Source organism: Amphiura filiformis, chromosome 14 (genome assembly GCF_039555335.1).
Source record: "Amphiura filiformis chromosome 14, Afil_fr2py, whole genome shotgun sequence".
Lineage (NCBI taxonomy): Eukaryota > Metazoa > Echinodermata > Ophiuroidea > Amphilepidida > Amphiuridae > Amphiura > Amphiura filiformis.
The window spans coordinates 57,667,026-57,689,862 of record NC_092641.1 but is presented as its reverse complement, the minus strand read 5'-3'; the positions used below and the strand labels follow the sequence as shown (position 1 = coordinate 57,689,862).

Genomic DNA, 22,837 nt, shown 5'->3' with positions numbered 1-22,837 from the left:
GCAAAACAAATGTTCACAGAAAGTTGTACACAGGTTACATGTATGTAAGTAAATATTATATGTGTGCTTTGTAAGGTATTTCAGCATTATCGTATTTGTTCCATTAACCGTCCAGGGTGCATACCAAAGTCATTTTGGGTGGGCGCTTATATTTTACATTGCTTACATAATTGTATGTGTAAAGAATGATCCAAATTAAAGTATGGATTTTAAGTGTAGATGGTTCTGTGTTGATCCATGTGTAGTTGGATGCACAAATTGATGGTGGCTCGTGGGTAGAAAAGTAATTGGTTGGGCGATTAATGGAATGAATACGGTACATTGTATTATAAAATAGGGGTGTACTGAGGTTGCACTTCAGATGATCTGTGTGGTTTGGGCAGTATTTCACAGCTATAGCTTCACCTGCTCTATAGCAAACTGATAGTTGGACGTTTTTCCAACAAATTCAGTCTGCCGATCAATAAATTGCCAGTCATGCATAGCGTGATTTGCATGATCGCCCGGTAGCCTGAATTTGTTTGAAAAACGTCCCACGATGGGTTGAATCTGCACTAGCCCTGGGAATAGAAGAGTTGCTGCTCTGCACTTAATCACATACCGACTGGGCAATTCCAGCTGAAATCCATACACCCCCTATGGAAGACATGATCTTAATCTCCAACACAGGGGGATGTTGATTTCAAATGGAGTCACTCATTGATGTAATCCCATTTGAAATTCACACTCCCTGTGTGGGAGATTAAGGTTAGTCTTCCATAAGGGGTGTATGGATTTCAATGGGAATAACCCTTATTTAAAAACAAATGGATCAACAAATTTATATGTTCTTTTCAAACTATACTGATTTGAGGAGAAATTACGGTATATTTGTCTATGTCAGTCTTTAAGCTGAACACTTTATTATATCTCAAACTATTCACATATGGTTAATAAGTGCAATTGCTTATCACTTTGCGAAAACTAAACTTGATAAATCCAAGTTTTCCTATGTGGTGATAGCTTATAACTTGATTGATTATAATAACCCAAATCAGATGTTTTTAATTATAATTACATTACATGTCTACATTACATGTGCCTAATTAGACCAAACTAATTATCACAGATTACATGTCATTAGCTTCATAAAAGAAATCAAAATATGTAATTATCAACAACACCAGATTGATGTAATACATATTTACCAATGTTGTTTAGCAAATTATAAACATCTGTGGCTAAATTCTGATAGGTGTTAATTGTAGCCTCATGCTAATAGTCATGTTGTCCAAAATGCTGTGGATTGCAAGTGTTTGTGTGATTTTGCATTTTGTGAAGTTCCTATAAAAAGCAGCAGCTTTAATATAGGTAATATAGGTATTACTTTGAAAAAACTTCAGTCTTGAATATTTTTTAATGTGTATTTACTCTACAGGACGCTATAGTAAAAGAGTGGAAACTGTGGCTAAAAAATAAATATTAAAATGATTTTATCCCAACCTATAACAGATTGATGATGCAATGCATGTTTTCTCAATTATTGTTCTTATATAATTTTCAATTATTTTTCCTATGCATGAAATTGTTGACTTGTTCTGGTCCAATCTCAGTACTTACATTTATCTACTGATGTTGAAATCCTGGCATACTTGGTTGCAAAGTTATGAACTTTTTATATGTTCATTTTTCTCCTTATTTTTACCTATATCTCAATTTCATTATTGCCAAACTTTGTCGGGTTGAATCAGATCATGTCACATGTGTTCTTGAATTGAAGCCGTATGAAATTGTGTTTTTGGTAAAAAAATTTGCTTCAAACCTAACAGTATTCTTGCAAACCATGCTCATTCAATTTTTGTTTGTTTATTCTATTTCTCACAGAAGGTAAAACCAAACGATAACCCTGATGGTCTCTTATATGCGCAACTTGATCATTCCAACAAACCAGCACGTAACTCTGGCAATGGGAACAATATCATCAGAACGGAGGAACCAACAGAGTATGCGGACGTCAAGACATTTATTGTATGAGCTTTCTTTTCCCTCTTCGTACTGTAACCTTTCTGAATTTTTAAGAATATGTGGGCATATAAGTTCCATGAAAGCAGTCTCCATTCCAGCTATGTATGTTCAGCTTTTACAAGCTTTTGAACTGCATGAGAACTTTGAAAAAAAAACAGAGTGGAAATTTCAATGGGAGATAAAATATCAATTGAAGTTTCGTTATTGTTAACCCCATGAGAACTACCTGCCGATTGGCCAAAAAGAAGTTTTCATTATCAATTGGACCAATCAGCAATATTGTAATAATTTCATCACACAAAAAATTGAGGTGAATTATTTGCAATGCTCCATTCTGATTGGTGATTAAAGTGATAATATCATGTAATTGACCAATCAGAGGCAATGTTAGATTGGCAGGTAGTGCTCAGGGGGTTAATTTATATGTCCACATGTTATTTGTATAAAAACAATTTGTATATAGACCAAATTCAGGTGATATTTTGTGTACTACTAATGAAATGAAATCAATTACTGATTGATTTAAGATATTTTGGATTATTGATGTTATTAGATGTTGATGATGTAATTGTAGGCTGCAGGAAAACGGATAAAAACAAAATGAAAGTACCGTATATTGTGTATAGCTTGGCTTCTAGGCAACACAAAAGAAAAGATCTGGAAGATATATATGGACTCGGTGGAGCGCCAAGAGGTGTTAGTTTGATTCTGGGACTTCGATCAGATGACACATTGAACAAAAGTGCTGTGAATCGTCAAATCATTATTTGCCAAATTGACTACCAGCAAGTGCTGTGTTGATTTAGGATGACTGAAACATTAAGTTCATGCCTAGAAATGTCACGAGAATCCGAAATCCATTTAGAGATTCTCCTAAACTGATCTAAAGGGATTCTCATCGATTTTTTTTGAGCCTACGCACTAAGTAAATGGAGGAGAATATAAAGTCGTACAATACTGTTGCCAGAAACAAAATTCCACCCCGGAAGGTTGTCATCAGAAAAGGTGTAGTCTCCACTGGAGCTGTTGATTGTCAGAAATGGATAGAATTCTGCCACAGTGTAACAGGTGTAATGATTGTGAATTAGTACCATTTTCTTCATCATCTTGATGTTCCAATCTGCTGGAATACTGCTGAAATCCAGGACATCCAGTGACACAAAAAACTGGATATAAGGAAGCCAAGTACGTGTGCAACAAATGAAGTGATTTGGAATTACAAATACATACAGGCTTTTGTATCCCACAAGTCTGTTTGGGATACAATGTAAGTCCAGTACATTTACCACAGTTATTGGGAATGGACTTGTAGCAGGTGTAGATGCTTCATACATGTTGCATCATCATCACATCTGTCCGCTTGGAATATAGCTAAAACCATTTTATTCATGAGAGTAGTACAGAGTATAACTTCTCTGAATGGATAATGTAGTCCAGGACCAAGTCTTAGAGGTGCAGTATGTGTGTCACTGCTGGTGTGTATTACTAAGAAGGCAGACTAGTTATGTCACACAAGAAAGCTTATTTCTTGTAGCTTAAGGTGTGGTTTTTTGAGATACTTCACAATGGTGCTGTCACATCAATATCGAGCCAAAATGGTGCAGTAATGTAGTGAATTGGGATGAATTGCTAGTACCTCCAACCTATGAATGTTTAATTTGAATATTGTAAGTGAAGTTAGGACTGACATCTATGTTATGAATAGGGTCTATGTTGCAAAGCTTATGTAATATTCACAATGTATGATCAGGCTCATGTCAATGATTGGGGCATTCCATAAAATGGTTTATTCTTTAAGGCCTTGTGTATAAACTTTTTTTAGAATGTTTTCAGGAGCAAGAAGGCTAACCTTTGAGAAGGTATTAAGGAATAGCTGTGTGTATTGATTTGCCGATGGATATGGGCATGCATTGTGAATTTGACAAGATGCAGTCATCACCTTGTATTATAATGCATCCTAAGCTTTGTAACATAGACTCTATGGGGTGTGTATAGAAATATGGATTTTTACAAGACAAATTTTTCAACTTGAAGTTGGGAATGGAACTACTAGTCATTTCGGGCCTTGAGGTCTAGAAATGGATTGTTAGCTGCACATAACATCACTAGCTGAAGGACAACTGTCAGATGCGATGTTTGTGCATGACAAAAAATTCTTCAGGATGCAGAAAAAGTGATTTTACATGATATTCTATCGAAGTGAATCCATGGACACTTAAAACTTCAAGTTGAACAAGATTGCAAACAAATTAGTAATCCAGTTGCAATCCATACATTGTACACCTCTTATGGAAGATGTGGCCTTTATCTTTCACACAGGGAGTGTGAATTTCAAATCTGGTTACCTGAATGAGTGGCTCCATTTGATATCTACACTCCCTGTGTAGGAGGTTAAGGTCATGTCTTCCATAGGGGAATGTATGGATTTCAGCTGGAATTGCCCAATAAGAGCAAATGATCAAAACCCAAGGTACATGTGTAGGAACAAATTTCTCAGAACAAATTGAGAGCAATTTGATTCAAGCCCAAGTATATCAAAAGTCAAGACATGATTTTAGAACTTAGTTATGATTACTGAATCCAGTATCAGTGAAAGAATGCTGTATATCATACCCCAAGTTTACAAGTTCCAATATTCTATACATATATTTGTGTAGCAAAGTCTACAATATATGAATATCGTAGAATTAGGAAGTAGCAGTGTTCTGATCATATGATAACTTGGGCACATGTTGTATATGTCAGTGGTCATCTCTGTGTACATTAAGGCATCAAAAAATGTGATGCTAAAAGCGCCATATTTGTACAAAAAAAACCTTGTCATGTTACAATTGTACATAACCATTTTAACATCAAAAACGTTTCCTTAAATATTTACACATTGTTCATGTATTCGCTGTCCAAAAATGTTTTTTAATTATTCTAAAATCTTATTTTGAACCATTTACTAAAAATCTGTTTTCAACGTTCTAGATAGAGAAATTTACTACATTTTTTTCTTATAATCTTTTCTTTACAACTTAAATCGTAATTTCATAATCTTATACTTATCAAATTATGTAAGACATAGTTGAATTAATAGGGTAATCCTTGTTGCTTTCATGCTAGCCGATAGAAATGTGCCAAAAGAAAAAGTGGTATACTTATTTTATCCATGGTACATTGATTACATAATCGTTAGAGCATTCTGTGTGTATTCTTCTAATCAGGTTCTTTCATTGTATACTAAGAAGTATTGTAAAATACGCATCTTGAACATTTTGTCCTATTTTTTAATACTAATTGATACAAAATTAAGAATACATTTAATATCTTAATCGTAGGTATTTGTAATATTTTTGACTAGCGATGAAAAATATTGTTTTTAAAGGAATATGCTGAGCATAATTACTACATAATTATTAGTCCAAATTACAAGCACCATTTTTGATTCTCTCAAAAAATGTAAATATTTCACATCTTATTTTCACAGCATAGATTTTACTTTCTCTTACAGGGGAAAATATAACAAAATCATATCTCAACTTCTTCAAAAAATTTGTTCATTTACATAAAAAACCAAGTTCATTAACTAAAAATACACAAAATATACCTTTAAGACTGCCATGTGTACTTAATAATGATGACATCATACCAGGAGTGCACATGTCAGCATGTTAAAAAAACTGCAAGTGTATGATGGTATATGAACCATATATAAAATTGGATCGGTTGAGCCCATATTTATTGGGGTAGCTGTGAGTATTAAAATATTGGACAAGACATAGTCAAGTCCAAAATTTTGGGCGTAAAGCATCCTATTTTATCATTATTATGTTTTGAATCCAATATTTTCACACACTTGGAATCCATCAAAACATAATAATGTAAGATTGAGATCAAATGTTAGACCTGAATAAATTACTGTGTAATCATTCAGTTTGATCATTAGCTTCCAGCGATAGAGTTGCCATGGAAACATATTAATACAGTTAATGCCATTGTCAGAACAGCATCACTATGTCCTGGTGATCATTTGTAGTTAATTACCATGACAACTGTATCATAGCAACACACCTCTTAAAAGCCTTAATATGCAATAGAACATTTCAAATGCATCACCTGTTGTGAACAAACAAGAGCAGTCATTAATACAGAGTAAAAGATGACATGAAATTATAAATTGTTCATAAAGCAGAATTTACCAGGCACAAATGTGGTGTGATAATTCTGTAAAAACGGATGCTGTGGGTAAATTACATACATGTATAATATGGTTCCATCACTGAATTTGTCCATTCTCACAGTATTCAGAACAAAAACTATGAAGACCATTTGCTCAAATATCATGCTTATGAGCTTGTAATTAGCTAAATAGTAGATGGCAAATTTCGAATTAATTACCGATACTGGTTAGGGCAGCACGTAGAAGAAAATGTGTATTATGACTTGTTACCTACAATTTTGTGAGTTTATATTTGTTATGTTTGTTGTAGGGAAGCTTGTAAATAAAAACTGCAATCTACAGCATATCAATGTTGCAATATATTCAAAATAATCATAAAAAAAAATCAAATAAAAAATGAAAAAAAGTTTGAAAATTGTTTAAAGTTACAAAAAAAGTCATCACATTTTCGGTGGTGTAATATTGTATGTGATGACGGCATATATATATTTTTGGGTCAACTTTGTCGCATTGTATATAGCAAGTATTTAAGTGATTCTTAACACTTTGAACCTTTTGTGTACAGTTTGTGGTAAACATGCTATGACTATGTGTAATGCATATAAAAAGCTGTTCAGGTAAAATAACTTTGTGATGTACCCCTTTGTATGTATAGTGTCAAGTGGACTATGGCTGAGTATATCAGAATAAGCTTATACTCTAGTGGTTACGGTAATTGCATCAATATTTTATGGGTCATGTCAATGCACTATTCCAGGAGTACAAGCATTCTCATGACAGTGGTTCAAGTAACTTTTGCTTTGGAGATGAGAGTGCATGACCTCATGGAATAGTTCATGGTGGGATGTGGGGTAAAGGTATATCATAGACGAAAAAATATACAGACCATTCACCAACAGTCAAAGTCCCCTTGCTTTGTATGCTGAGACTTTTCGTATATTCATGAGTGCAGATCGTATGAACATCCATTTCTAGTAAATCAGGGACAAACCGTTTGTGGATATAATGGAGCTGCATTAAGCTGAATTTATACTCCCATCGCTGAGCAATGAGCGATTGGTGTTTAACACAACAAAAGCACGCTACTTCATTGGCTAGAACCAATCGCTCGGGTTATCAGCTCTATGGTGCCTACATGTATGTACGTTTTTGTGAAAGATGTCAAAAAGGTGCTTATGTGATAACAGGCACAGTATGGTTTGGATGGTTTTTGTGCGCATGCTTCTTGGAGCGAATGACCCTCATTAACATAATGATCTTGAACTTTACCTCTTGGTGAATGGTCTGATTATTTTTTGTCTATGAGGTCTACATACTGCATGTAAGATAAGAAACATACTTATACTGCATTATGTAATGTGGTAATGTTTATGCTTGAAAACTGTAATTGAGTGAAGGTTCTGTGGTTATGTTGCATTGTAAAAATATCAGATTAACCCCATGAAAACTACATGCCGATTGGACAAAAAGAAGTTTTCATTATCAATTGGACCAATCAGCAACATTGTTAGAATAATTTTACCACACAAAAAAAATTAGGGTGAATTATTTGCAAAGCTGCATTCTGATTGGTGATTAAAGTGAAGATATCATGTAATTGACCAATCACAGGCAATGTTAGATCGGCAGGTAGTGCTCAGAGGGTTAAGACCATCTCACCGGAAGTATGAGTCAGGTATGTGCTGCTAATTAATCCTCGTTGGTGAATCAGTTTAAAGCATTGTGTACAAAACTATAATGGGGGCAGTTGCATTTCCATGTTTTTGCTGGATGTCTTTATCGTAGTCCTACATCTCATTAATGATTGGGTCTTTTCTTGATGCTTGGCGTATGTGGTGTGATCAAGCAATCTGAAGTCGGACATATTCAATTTTCAGTTTCTTATAAGATTGTAAACAACAAAATCCCACTGAATTTAGACCAGTTCAAAAGATGTGAGCAGTTAAAGAGTTTCCAAAACCGCAGGAAACAAAAGGAAATACTTCATTTGTTTGGCCATATCTCAAAATCAATATTTCCAACTTCCGACTGATTTTGCTTGATCACATCACATAATCAGATGGACATGTGTGACACATCTGGTTCATGGGAGGCCAAATGTTTGAATAAGGTTAAAATTATAGTAACTCAATTTTCAAAGGTACCTCCTTCTTTGGCCCCATGCATGGAGCAGATCGTGTCAAATTTATGTATTAAGGGTCAAGTCGTATGCATGCTTGAACAAGTGACCACAAGGATGTCACTTTTTTGGGTGATATGATGTTGATTTATTTGAATGAAAAGTAATACTCAAAAATGAATGTCTAGTGTCCCTACTAATATGATTTTTGCAGTGTGTGTAAAATATGGTCATATTATACTACATTGTAATTTATATGTATCATAAGATAAGAAAAAACACCACAATGATTGATACAGGTCTTTGTAATTGAAGTAATGATAATGTATTTACCCATGAGAACTATCTGCCTACCGGTATTGGTCAAAAAGAAGTTTTCATTATCAATTGGACCAATCAGCAACATTGTTAGAATAATTACACCACAATTACACCACCCAAGAAAAATGGGGTGAATTATTTGCAAAGCTCCATTCTGATTGGTGATTAAAATGAAGATATCGTGTAATTGACCAATCAGAGGCAATGTTAGATTGGCAGGTAGTTTCTTGGGGTTAAAAGACTTGTGTATCATTCCTATCATGATTTCCAAAACTTTCTTTCTTTCAAAAATATAGCTTTATTTGTGTTGTCTTTGAACAATTTTGCTTGTTATACAGAAAAAAAATGCGCTCAGTACTAAAAAAATAAATGGAAGTACGCACACAGAAAGGGCATGATGGAGTGGGGAATTTGTAGGATTAAAATGAATTTGTAACCAAGTACAATATATGACCAAATATATGTGTTCAACTTGCATAATTGTAGCATCCGGGGCTTTGAGTTGGGATATTCCGGGTGAAATCCATACACCCCTTATGAAAGACATTACCTTTATCTTCTACACAATGAGTGACAAATGGGGATATACCTGAATGGATGACTTCATTTGAATTCTACACCCCCTGTGTGGAAGACTAAGGCAATGTCTTCCATAGGGTGTATGGATTTCAACTGGAATAGCCCCTATCTGGTAAAAGTAAAAATCAAATTTGAATAGATGATCCAATAATAACTAGTGGTAATGTTTTGTAATTGCTTTTCCTGATCCATGTTGTGTTAATGTTTGTCGTCATATCGTTAATACTTATTTTCTCTTTGTTTTGTATGTTTTTACAGTCTTCTACATCAGAGTCTACATCTGAGTCTACATTATGAGTGTCTAGCGCCCTCTCTCCCACCTGTCATCTGCATTGTCTTCCAGTCTATGTCTCGCACCTGTTGTATCGTCATTGTACCTGTTCGTCTGTCTTTGTGATCTGTGTTGTATATTTGTTTCTGCTTGCTATCACATCATCTTCACCCATTGTATTTTCCTGTAGTGTGCTTCTAATAGTTCACCGTAGAACATTTACCACCAGGGGCGGGTGGACTGGCCGATATTTTGTTGATGTTCAAAAAATTAGCTGCGCATCAAATACTGCTAGACTTGGGTCATAATTGTGACATATATTATGTCAGCAGCTAGTACTTTTAATAATACCTTTAAAGAATTGTGTTTTTGAAAAGAGGTATAAAATAAGTTACCATGTATGAAGATTGCCTTTTGTTTAGGGGAAGAAAAGTTACTCGTAAGTACTAGAGTCACACCTAATTTGTTTGCAGTATAATGGCTGTATTATACTAATTGCAGGTCTAGTCATTCAATGTTTAAATAACATTTCTGGCATATAAAATATCCAAGTCAAATATATAATTTAGCATTTCAAAACATTTTTAATGCAAACTAGTATTGCTTAACTGTCATTTTCAAAACTACAGATTCCCAACTTTACTTCATACGATGAAATCTCTAGCTTTAATTATGTGTTACATCATGTTTTTGCATAGTACTTTGTTCTATAGGTCGCTTATTTGTTCCATGGCTTCGCTAGCATTTTTCTTGTTACTGTTCTTTTAGAAATATTAATCTTGCAGCACTATTAATTATTACAATATTTTTTAGAATTTATGTATATATATAGTAATTGTGATTTCTTGATGGATGTATTAATGTTATATTTTAGATATTATAGTTTGTATTATGGAGAAAAAAACCCACCCATATAAAATTATGCTCTTTGCACATGTTCATATACACAACATTTTCTGTCCATTAGTGTTCATTAAAAAAAAAAGCTTACTTGCATATACTTGACACTGATGTATCTGCCGGAAAAAAATGCAGGTCAAAGAATGTAAAAGAATTTTAACTGCTGGGTCATGCATATCAAGAAATATGATTATTGATGGGTATATATATGAGAGGTAATATTTTGGAGGGTATATAATAGAGACCGTAACAAAGTGATCAAGGAACCATTTTTTTCAGGAAATTTTTGTAACTTGGCATCACAGTTTTGGTGTTTCATACTCTTGGACAAAAAGACATTACCGTATCGTTATTATAAACAAATCTTTGGATCGGGCTGGTTTTCTGAGCCAATTCGTTCAATAATTTATGGGAGAATATTTTTGTCTGTGAGTATATTCCTGATTTTATTATCAAAACAAGATGTGTCAAGTGTTGTTATACAATATTAAATTGTGCATAATGCGTATGATAAATAGTTTGCATCGTTTATGCTGAGAGTACTACTTGCTCCACAGTAGTTGCTCTAAACTGCAGTCCATGAGCCTTGTGCAATTATTTATGCAAATGAAAAGCTACTGCACTGCCCTCACATAGAGCCTATCAGCACAGATTAAGAAAGGATGCATCTTTGGAGAGCATTGACATTGTGTATAAAATTTCATATTTTGTGAGATTTTGTTTGTAAAAGTATAATTTATTTTATAATATTTTCAGGTCATTTGTTGTTTATGTTATATCATGATATGACCTACCAGGCTTTCTCTGGACCTACAATCAGTCTGTATTGGTCTTGCATGGCTGAGTTGTCAAGCAAAATAGAATATGTTCAAATAGTTGGGTGTGAGAAAAATCTGCCATTATAGTGATTTGGGTATTTGATTATTATCACTGATTCTGTTCATATTGCAAAGTTTGGCAATATTACACCTGATATTCCATTTTGTTTGAGCCACATTTGAAATTTTCAAAGGTACTATATAATATTACTATAGGAATTAAAGGCAGTGACAACATTGGACTATTCCCGTTGTAATCCATCCCCCCTATGGAAGACATGATCTTAATCTCCCACATATAGGTGTAGAGTCACCCATTCAGGTAACCCCATTTGAAATCCACACTCCCTATAATGTATGGAAGATTAAGGAGTGTGAATTTCAAATGGGGTTACCTTAATGGTGACAACATTTGAAATCTCCACTCCCTGTGTGGGAGATTAAGGTCATGTCTTTCATAGGGGGTGTATGGATTTCAACTAGAATTGCCCATTTCACATAACATAAACCAGTCCTAAGTAGTTTATGAGAAAAGTGGAGTTAAATAATTTTATTATTGAAATGCAGTTTTGTATTTTAACAAAATGTTGCATTTAAATTTCTTTGTTTTTGCCTTGCACAATACATAGGCCGAGTCTATGTTTAGAAGTTTTGTAGATAACTCTAACATTAACAATAACATGAAGCAGTCTGTGACTGTATGTAAGGCAAAAAAAAAAAATGGTTTGTCTCAAAGCTCACAAGTTGTTTGAAAACAAATGCGAAATGCAATTTTTTAATTTTTTTATTCCCGACTTTTTTCATGGTATTTGGAGAAAAAAATCTGATTTTCGCCGAATTTTTCTGGAAAAAGTAAAAAAACAAATTTTTTTTCAAATCTCATGATTTTACAAATGCGCGTGTGACCTTTGAGACAAACCTTTTTTTTTGGCCTAAACCAATTTGTTTAAATTTGTACTCTTAAAACGATAAGATGTCAGAAAGAGATAAAACAAATAACAGTAAACTGCCAATCCAAGGATAAAATGTGATGGGTTATAATCAGGGTCCAATGATTTGCGCTGAAAAAATAGCAAACTACATAAAAAAATGGTAAACTTTGTATAAAAAATGACCAATTTCAGTTTACATCAAGGTGGACAGATCATTTTTCTTGAGCAAAATGGCAGAAAGCTAGAAGAAAAACCCTGAATTTTGCAGAAATTTGCAGGATTTGCGTGGAGAAGGGCATATCGCGCAGAGTATGCATCTCAGGATTTTACATCGTAAAAATCGTTGGGACCTGGTGTAATACATACACAAAATTACACTAGATTGGGAATTTAACATTTTTAGGAATTGGTTAGTTTGGATAACATGCTACATGTTATTCAGTCCTACAATCAGTTACAAGTTTTAGTTCATAAGCAAACGAAGCATTGCCCAGCTAGCAATCAAATGGATGAAGGATTCACATGTATGCTCACAGATGCTGAATAGGGCCAGGGTATTGATCTGCATAGCGCATCCACTTAGCTTCTGAACTGAAACTGGTGAATTTGAAATAAATAAGCTGTTGCTGGTACAGGTTCATGATTTAGTATACAACCTGTAAGGGCAACTAGCATTGGGCTATTCCGATTGAAATCCATACGCCCCATGTGGAAGACATAACCGTAAACTCACACACAGGGAGTGTAGATTTCAAATGGAGTCACCCATTTGTAATTCACACTGCCTACATGAAAGATTAAGGTCATGTCTTCCAAAGAGCTATTTTCATTTAAAATCCACGCTACCCCTGTGGAAGATTCTGGAAATATCTTACACAGAGGGAGTATGAATTTCAAATGGAATTAACACATTAGCAGTTCCATTTGAAACTCACTATCCCTCTGTGGAAGATTCAGGTTGAATCTTTCTCAGAGGGTGCATGAAATTCAAATGGAGCTGCCTAATGTGCTCATTCCATTTCAAATTCATACTCCCCTATGGCAGATATTTCCAAAATCTTCCACAGGGGTAATGTGGATTTTAAATGGAATTTCATGATTAGTCCTTTTGTCCAAAGGTAAATTCAAGAGCAACACAGAAGATAATAAAAAAGATTTTGCAGTTGCACACACTTGCTTTTCTGTACAAATTTTGCTTAATTTTTTGATAAAATCCTAATTCTGCTTATTTAATCCCCATGGCAAATTGTATGTATCTGGCCTATGGTATTTATATTAATGAACAATTTAACTTGAATGTGTACAAATTAAGCATTATCAATGTGAATTTAATGTGGCTAGCTGGAAGCAAAAAACTTTTATGCTATGAAAATTATATATTTATTTTATTCTTGACATGGATTTCACATTGATTTGTAGTGCATCATAGAAGTCAAAAGTCAATGCATAATATTGATAATTTATATTGCACAAGGGAAAACCAAAAGGTTCAGCACAATTTACAGAACGTTGCTGATCATGGTTGTTCAGTCAATCAATAAACCATTGAAGGGACTTCCCACTGTGAGGTGAAAAACCTTATACCATTTTTCACCCTCATGTGGCATTCAGGGTTGGTGGCCCAATTGGGCGACTTTTGAAGATTTTTCCCGCGACTTTTGACAATTTCCTGTCCCATAGAAACCAATGGTTAAGAAAAAAATTTGGGCGACTTTTCAACATTGGCTCCCGCGACTTCTGATGAGCGCAAAACAGCTGCATTGACTTAAACTGACATAATTGCTGAGGTTCAAACGTTAATTCAGAATCAGCTCCGTAACATTTGAACTAGAACATGACCAGAAATGCCATAGAAGTATCTATTTGAATTTGAGATGCTGGCATGCATTACAAATCAGTGTGAAATTGTCCCATGGCAACAATTAATTCAAATTGAGCCTAAAATTTGATTTGAACAAAGGAAAAGTACCACCAATGAAATGAAATTAATATTTCAGTACATTTTGTAAATAGTGTGAGATTTTTTGATACCCGAAAATGTACATTTGATTATTGTTTCTTAGAATTGTTAACCGAAGTTGAGAAAAGTATATTATTATAATAATGAAAGAGGTGGGTGATATGAGTTGGTATGATGCAACAGGTTCAGATTTTAATATTCTTTCATTCTTGTGTATCGTGTTTAAGAAATTTGTGTGCATTTATTAAGTCTGTTATTGTTGTTGTTACGTCTAATAATAAGGCCATTGTATTGCCTGTGTTAAAATTAATTATTAAAGAAATAGAGCATTTTGATGATATACATGGTATCAATATAGTGTTATGTTCTAATGGTAAAGAATTGATAAAATAAGGTCATAACAAAGATAGCTACTCATTTCTTTCTTACACTCACCCCAGTGCATAGCAGCTGAAAGGAGTATCCCATCATGCATTGCTGTATAATTGCATGCTCCATAGCAAATGTATACAAAATATAAACAAGAGCCGCTTAGATATTGAGAGCTATTGATAAATTCACACAAACAAGAGTCTAAGCTCCCCTGATATAAGCGAATAATTGAAAATTGAAGTGAGGGATTTTATGTACATTTTCTATGGTACATTCAGTTCTACCACAAAGCATAATGGGATACTCCCTTCAGCTGCTGTGGCCCCAGTCAAAACGGCAAAACATGGTCAGATTTTAATCACTAAACCGACTGGACCCTCTTGGTTGATTCCCAGATAACAAGCATGTCTTGTGTGTACCTATATATTGGATTCAATTTTAAACTAAATGCTATTTGGAGTCCTTACATGTACAAGACTGCATACATCCACAAGTCTGTGATTGACACTTCTTACAGTCACAAAATTTTAATTAGATCAATGCATTGGGCTATTCCAGTTTTAAAAAATCTATGGATGATGACTTGACCTAAATTCTCATACAGGGTGTAGATTTCAAATGAAGTCATCAATTCAGGTAACCTCATTTGAAATTCACACTCCCTTTGGAGCAGTGTGGATTTCAGCTGAAATAACCCAATGCATTGTTGTAATTTAAATTTTGTTAGTCGCTTTCTAACAACCAATTGAAAATGTTAGAAAGTATAATCTTTTGAGATGTTGATGATCGATTTTTCAGGGATATTCATAGCGACCTAATATCATTATACTATATAGAGGCCTTGCATGTGACGTATCATCCCGTAAATATGGCGGACTACTCAAATACATTCAACAAAAGCATGATTGCAATGTACCGTGACAGTTTGTCTCACACACATAATCCTGCACTACGATCAAATAGGTTGATGACAACATTTGATTGAATGGACTGCACTCCGCCATAACTACGGTGAAGGACACCAGCTCAAATCCTTTGTTTGGAGCCAATCGATAATTTCATGCAGGGCCTCTATTGGGTACCCCTTAGCCACTTTCAGTCATGAGCTTCTGACCGTATTATTCTATTAATTCTTTACAAGTTGTTTGTAATTTGTGTGTTCCATTTATGATCAAACTATGTTTATAGCAGAATCCCTAATGAAAAATATGACGGTTCCTATTATACAACACTCTCAGTAACATCCATTGTAAACTGCACCATAATCTGAGAATTTTGTCATTGAAAATTATGTACGTTGTGTAATTGTAATTTACATGAAATTTCTCGCATGTAGAACTTGAAACCGATATAATTCACAAATTGTGCAAAGAAAGTTTATAGGATAGCGGTAGAAAATGCAATTACGCCAATAGGTTGTGCTAATAGTTGTACATGCTATATCTATATCTTATCGTATGCGATATAATCAGTTATCAACAGCATAATGTATGTTTGTTTCACCCTGATGGGGAGCGCAAGAAAGTTGTATTTACTCTGGTTGCCTTGGATTTTCAAATGGCATTATATTAGACAGAATCCTTTGTCGTCTACTATTGTGCTTGTAGTGATGACTGAACATAGTGTTTGTATATTTTGTCAAACTCATCAAAATATTCCCATAGCGTGATTTTCGATTGGCGCCTATGTCCTAACTGTGTCGTTATGACAGGATAACGTTTTGCTGTTCTAAAAATGTGTTTAAAAACAAACACGGCCAAACGGTTAATTTGCAGTCTCGGTAAGTCCAACACTTTTTTAACACATGAAGTTTTTCCGTCATCAACCATGAACGTCGACGAAGGAAGGCATCAATCTAGCATTATATCACTATGTTCTTTTAAAACGCTGGCAAAGTGATGTAATAATCAGATTTCCATTTGTTGATGCAGTTAATAATGTGAATATCTTTTAAAACCTCGTCTTGGAGCACGATTTTGAAATTAAAAAAAAAATTGTTCTGCCAAGTAATAATCTCTCCGTTATTAGTGAGATGCCTGGGTGGGTCCCGGATGGCAGATTCACTTCCACAAGACGTATCTGATGCATGCATAATGCAGCTATTTGGAGATACGACTTTGTTGCGCTCACACAATTGTATCATAAACCGTGTATTCATGTTTTGATCAAGTAAGTGTTGATGTTGTCAAAGTTGCCATGCAGAATGCCTTTTTTATTATTAGTTATTAAAATGCTGCTCTTTGTTGTAACATGCGGTGTTTTCTGTTAATGTGAGAATGCACACAGCTCATTAAAAAACCTCATAAAAATAGTAATTATGTGTTTCTTTTGTGATTTCATTTTGTGTTGTCAATTAGGAACCAAAAGATTGAAATCAAAGTTTTAATTCTCGTATTAAAACATCAATGGTTATTTTGACCCAATTAGTTTACTTACAGATGGGGAGGAAAGTGGTCAGTTCTGAAACAAAACAAGTTACACACCTGCCCCCCCAAACTCAACACAAAAGTTGGTAACCATGAGAGTTACCAAATAGCTCAGAAAAGGGTAATTTTTTTTTTACCTAATTTGGTGTGGTTATGTTAAAATCTGAACAATTTGAACCATGTTTGAATTTAATGGGGTGAAAATTATTCCTGGGGTCATATTCAAAGCATTTTAATACATAAAACATCATTCAAAGGTACCAGCTTGCTACTAGAGGTCCTTGATGATCAATATCCAGAACTCTGAAGGAAGTTTACTTAGAGGTTAATAACTGCGCATCGGTTATTTGGAGGGCATTGTGAAAAATCTAAACATTTTGCCTTTGGAACCGAGGAATATCCCGAGATATTCCGAGGTCCAAAGCAAAATGTTTAGATTTTTCACAATGCCTGATATATTACCGATGCAAAGTTATTAACCTCATTCATAACCGCTCACTTTAATCTCTTCACCTTACAAAATAACACAAAATTTTGCTCAAAAGTTTATAAAAATAGATGATTTTTACATCTTCCCTTGCCAAAAATCGATCAGGCCAAAACAGAACGACCAATAACAAAAGTGCGTATCACAATCTGTGCAAATATGGTAGCGCGCAATCCAAATACGGCAGCCAGCGTAGCACAAGAGTTTGTTGGCCTTTACAATACCGCAAGACGCAGAAGTCAATTGTGTGCGACATTGGAACAATTACGCATTTTGCGGTCAATTGTGAGATAATAATGACCTCGATTTGCGTTCGCGTTTTCGCAAATAATAAAATATGATTGGATCGCACGCATCGCGTTTATTAATGAGGTTATGAATATTTACTATGGATTCCAGTGTCCTATTAATTTGTCAAGAAGCAAGCAAAATCCCATGCAATTTTTGTGATTAAGGGTCCAGAATCCATTTTAATATATCATAATCTGACCTCGAAAGTATAGGAAAAACTTGGGTGGCAAAAATGTTACTTTGCCAGAAGAGCTGTCATACAAGGGTCAAATTTTAAAATTGATCAGATCATGTTATAAACCTCTGATAGTAAAAAAAGGTATGGTTTGACCTATCCTTGATGCACCGTTCTCTAATTATAAGCAAAAGGGTCAATGGTCTCATTTTGGGCTCTATGGTCTCCAATTGTATGGTTTTTGATACCAAGGATGATCCTTTTGCTTACAACACGAGAACTGTACATCACAGACAGGCCAATCTATACATTTTCTGAATCATACTTTTGTATGGTTTGAACAACATTTGAGCAAAATACCCATTGAACTGATTGACCTTGACCTATTTGGCGATGTTACCTAGATGTAAAGCTGAATTTATACTTCCATTGTTGAGCGACGAGCGACTGGTTTCTAGCCAATGAGGTAGCACGCTTTTTGTTGAGTTATGAAAAGCATGCTACCTCATTAGCATTAGTCGAATATCAACCGCTCGTCGTTTAGCGATGGAGTATAAATTCAGCTTAACGATGGTGATTTTTAAGGTCATTTGCATAAAAAAAGGCCCAGCCAACTAACCCTACTTGAAAGGTCCGTCGACTCATAGAACAGGGTTTTATTTGGTCATCTATGCCACCAAAATCCAGAAATTCAATACCATGGTTATAACAAATATACACAGACATAGTAAACATGGACACAAATTTATTTTTGGAATTGAAAAGTTTAATAGTTATTCTCTTAAAATGTACATAGATGTAATCTCTGTAGATATAATACATAAGTTGAATAGCACACACAAAAAAGAATGACTGACAGGAGTATAGAATTTATGAGTAATATCAGTGCATAGATACTCAGGGTTCCATAAATGGTTATCAACACCATCCTCTTGAAAAGAAAAAAATCCTTGAACTTTGATTTTTTGTGTCGTATCAGTTGAAGGTAGCGCCAGTGTATTCAGAGTTTTGTGATTCAGATAGCGTAAGCATTACTAAGAAGCTCATAAGATTGACAATCACATCAAGTAAGTCCCTGCACATCTTCATAGCATTGTGAATTAAGCATACTGATGAATAGGAGACAACTAGAAACCTCCTGCACCCCTTTGTATTATATTGACTACAGATGGCGCTATTAGCAATTTTATTTGCAGTGAGATTTTTTTTCTTTTTAATCTGGTATTCATCAGTAAGGATATCACAATGTTATGATCAACATATATATTTGGGCTATTCCAGTTGAAATACATCACCCCCTGTGGAAGACATGACTTTAATCTCCCACACAGAGAGTGTAGATTTTAAAAAGAGTCACCCATTCAGGTAACCCCATTTGCAATTCCTGTGTGGAGGATTAAGGTCTTCTCTTCCATAGGGGGTATATGGATTTCAACTGGACTAACCCATTTCAAGACTTCAGTCCTCCTTAGGCATGAATAGGGAGTTTTCGATTTCCACGAAAGATGGTTCTGCGACGGTAAAACACCAAACGCTGTCGTCGTCACCACGACAGTTATCAGACTCTTCATGTGTTGTAGAATGAGTACGAATAAAGGCGTATTACAAAATCGATGACGACAAATTTTAGTGTTTTTCCATCGCAGAACCATTCGTTGTGGAAAACGAAAACTCCCTATTTATCAACATTTTGGTGAAATATTCAAGTAGTATAACTGTTGCGATCAAATCCTGTGAACTCTTTAAATACAAAAACACAGAAATACACAGTACTCCTTCAACTTAATTGACACAGCTATCATATTATCAGCTTTGTTCAATTCTTGCCACACTATCATATTGCTTCTGAGGTATAATGTCTCAAATTCAGTGAGTCAAGTCCAGAATATAGTTTGACATGTTTTCCCGTTGTGTCTGTTGCTATTTTCCTCAGCAAAGAACCGAAAGATCAATGTTGAGAACCGACAATCCAATGCCCATCGCAACGGAAAAAACACATGGAAAATTTACAAGACTATCACGGGCTTAATTAGAATGATAAAACTACAAGTTTGTTTATAATACACCCATAGCAAATAATGTGTCTAAATTTGAATCCAGTTATGTAAACTATTGAAACAATACCTTTAAAAAAACACCTTTTTGTTTGTAACATGTTTTAACAAACTCATAATTACTATCACATTTTGTAACATTAGATACAAAACAGAATCCAATTTTCAAACACAAAAACCAACTGTCAAAATTGCTGTTTATTTTCCTAACAATAAAATAATGTTATGTAATAAATACTGAAAAGTCTGATATCAAACTAAGTTTTGTGAATACATGTTAATGAATACCACACATGAACTGATTTTTTTTCAATCTGTCTGATGAATACTAGTATAGCTTGACTTTCATAGAAACCTGCAAAGGGGCACTTAAATAATTGTAACATAGGGCTGTTGATGTGTACATGTCCTCTTGTTCAATCTGGGATCTCCAGCTGATGTGAACTCTAAGGATGAATTTTAAGAATCACAGTGTGTTGCAAATCATACTTCCAACCCCATAAGGGAATGTACCACATGGTTTGCATTTGGAAATTTGGTACGGCCAATTTATTGAGTTGTTTTGACAGAAATTGTTGGGCTTTAAGTATATCGATGGGCACCTCCTATACCCAAACCAGAGCGATTCCAACATGCTTGGATTTACTCATAGTAATTAATGGATACAGCACACATCCACAGCCCTATTAAAAAGCACTTGACTATTATATATATCTGATGAATTCATCAGGCCTGTAGCCAGTTTATTATGGAAAGAGGAGCCTTTTTGAAGTTGTGAACGTTTTTGGTGTGAACATCCTAGTATGATGACTTATCAGCTGAAAAAAAAAAGGTCTAAGTTTCAAAATCTTGTTCGAAAAATGTTAGTTCTTCATCACAACCAAACCTAAGGTCCTTCCTTAATCGCTTCTTACAATGGCTACAGGCCTAAAAATGAACTTTACTGGGATGGGATCGGTCACACAACTCATTGTTACTGCAATTGTCTACTATACATCATGTACAAATAATCATAATACATATATTATGCTTTTTCACAGTACTCTAAAGGCCTCAAATTTGTTGCTACTAGGGCATGATGTACTACGTACACGAGGCAACAATGAGTTGTGCAAATGAACCCCCGATTTGGTTTTGTCTACACAATACAACCTACATAGTGTTATTGCATAGTGCAGTGATTGCATGAATGAGTTCTATATCTTCCTGATCACGATTTAATAATCTTACACAACACTTAAGCAAGAAACAACAAAATGAGTTCATTTCAAAGAGCTAACCACTTTTCACTGATCCAGGTGTCCTTCACTCCATCAGTTGTTGTCGCACCCGATGTGAAATGAATAAGTCGTGCAAATGACTTCATAGCAATCGAACCATCCGAGTTTGAAAACAAGCAAATCAGATTTGAGCAAGTCATACTTGGAAGTCCAGATGAACAACTTGTTCAAGCTGTGTAATATTTATAGTGTTGCAGCCCGAGCAAGCCTTTCTACATTTTGTTACATGCAATATACTCACACTCTGACGTGCTCTTATCTCTTGTTACAAAGGTGCAATGTACAATGGCTGGGAAGGAGCAATACGGGTCCAGATTGGGATGTTTCAATCCATAAAATCCATACACAACCTACAGTCAGTCTACTCTGAAGTACAAAGTACCGACACTGATGCACACATTGTGCTGACTTTGAAGGCACGCATACCTGCAGCAGAGACGCAGCACTGCGCACTCTTTACGCGCTGTATACGCACAAGTTGTCACCTTGTACTTAGTGGACAAACTGTATGGAAGACATGCCCTATAATAGTCTCCTACACAGGGAGTGTGAATTTTAAATGAGGTTACCAATGGGCGACTCCATTTGAAATCTACACCACTTGTGAGGAAGATTAAGGTCATGTCTTCGGTAGGGGGTGTATAACTTGAAAAGCACATTGTGGATGACTTCACCTTTCCCCTAAGATGTGGATGGGGAAAGTTTAAATGTATTTTTGTTTAAATTGTGAGAAATGTCCTCTAAATTTTGATTTAAACAATACATCGTACCATTTTGTAATGAGAGATAAGGGCTTCTGCTCTTACTCAAATCTAAAGTTATAGAAATACACTATCTAGAAACACTGTATAGAAGGATGAAGTGCAAATGTGTACAAATCTGTGATTCAAAGATATCAAAGGATTTATCATAACCTGGTTATCAGATCATAATCATGTGAGCGCAACAAAGTCGTATCTCCGTGTGATTGTGGACATGTCGAGTTGTGGGGTGTAGTGGTTCTTGGAATGGGCTATTCCAGTAAAAATCCATACACCAGCTATGGAAACAAGACCAAGTTAATCTTCAACACAGGGAGTGTGATTTTCTATCTACACACCCTGTGTGGGAGAGTAAGGTCATGGCTTCCATAGGGGGTGTATGGATTTCAATTGGAATAGCCCAATATTTCCTGGACCACCTCCCTGACAAGTATTGGCTTCCACCCGACATGTAATAGACCATTTTGGTAATTCCAGAAAGTCCTTGAAAATTTAACCCAGAATATTTTCATCGTTGATGCAATCTGCATTACTGATTAGCAGTGAAATGTTAGCGGTAAACAATTTGCGCATCAACGAAAACACTGCAAAGGATTTTGCGTATTACCGAAAGGTTGATTTATATTGCAATACAAGACAGCTAACTGCACATACGACTTTCTTGCGCTAACATTATGATTCCATTATTGCCCTGTAATAATTTACAATATTTATTGAACATCAATAAAGTACAAAATTAAACAAACTATCTACTTCTATCTTACAGCTTACTCTAACCTATTCTGCTAGTTTGACCAATTCTAAATACCTAGTCAAGGCTGGATTCTCAATATAAAGATGACATGAAGGTGCCATTCGAATCTGAGGCATATAACATATTTTTTAATTTCAATGGCTTATACAAAAAGACCAGCTTCAATGG

At 34.9% G+C, this 22,837-nt stretch overlaps 1 protein-coding gene across 5 annotated transcripts in view; it reads left to right on the top strand.

Moving 5' to 3' along the window:
- Nucleotides 1-22,837, top strand: part of LOC140170352 (cell adhesion molecule 2-like) — a 77,196-nt gene that overhangs the window by 51,814 nt on the left and 2,545 nt on the right. For 3 of the 5 annotated variants that reach the window (XM_072193723.1, XM_072193722.1, XM_072193721.1), the window contains 2 exons: nucleotides 1,864-2,007; nucleotides 9,447-16,756. In XM_072193723.1, the coding sequence (XP_072049824.1) occupies nucleotides 1,864-2,007; nucleotides 9,447-9,485 (183 nt within the window). In that variant the 3' untranslated portion in view covers nucleotides 9,486-16,756. Of the gene's footprint in view, nucleotides 1-1,863; nucleotides 2,008-9,446; nucleotides 16,757-22,837 lie in introns of those variants that run through there. The other 2 variants (XR_011861528.1, XM_072193724.1) reach the window with 2 other exon arrangements.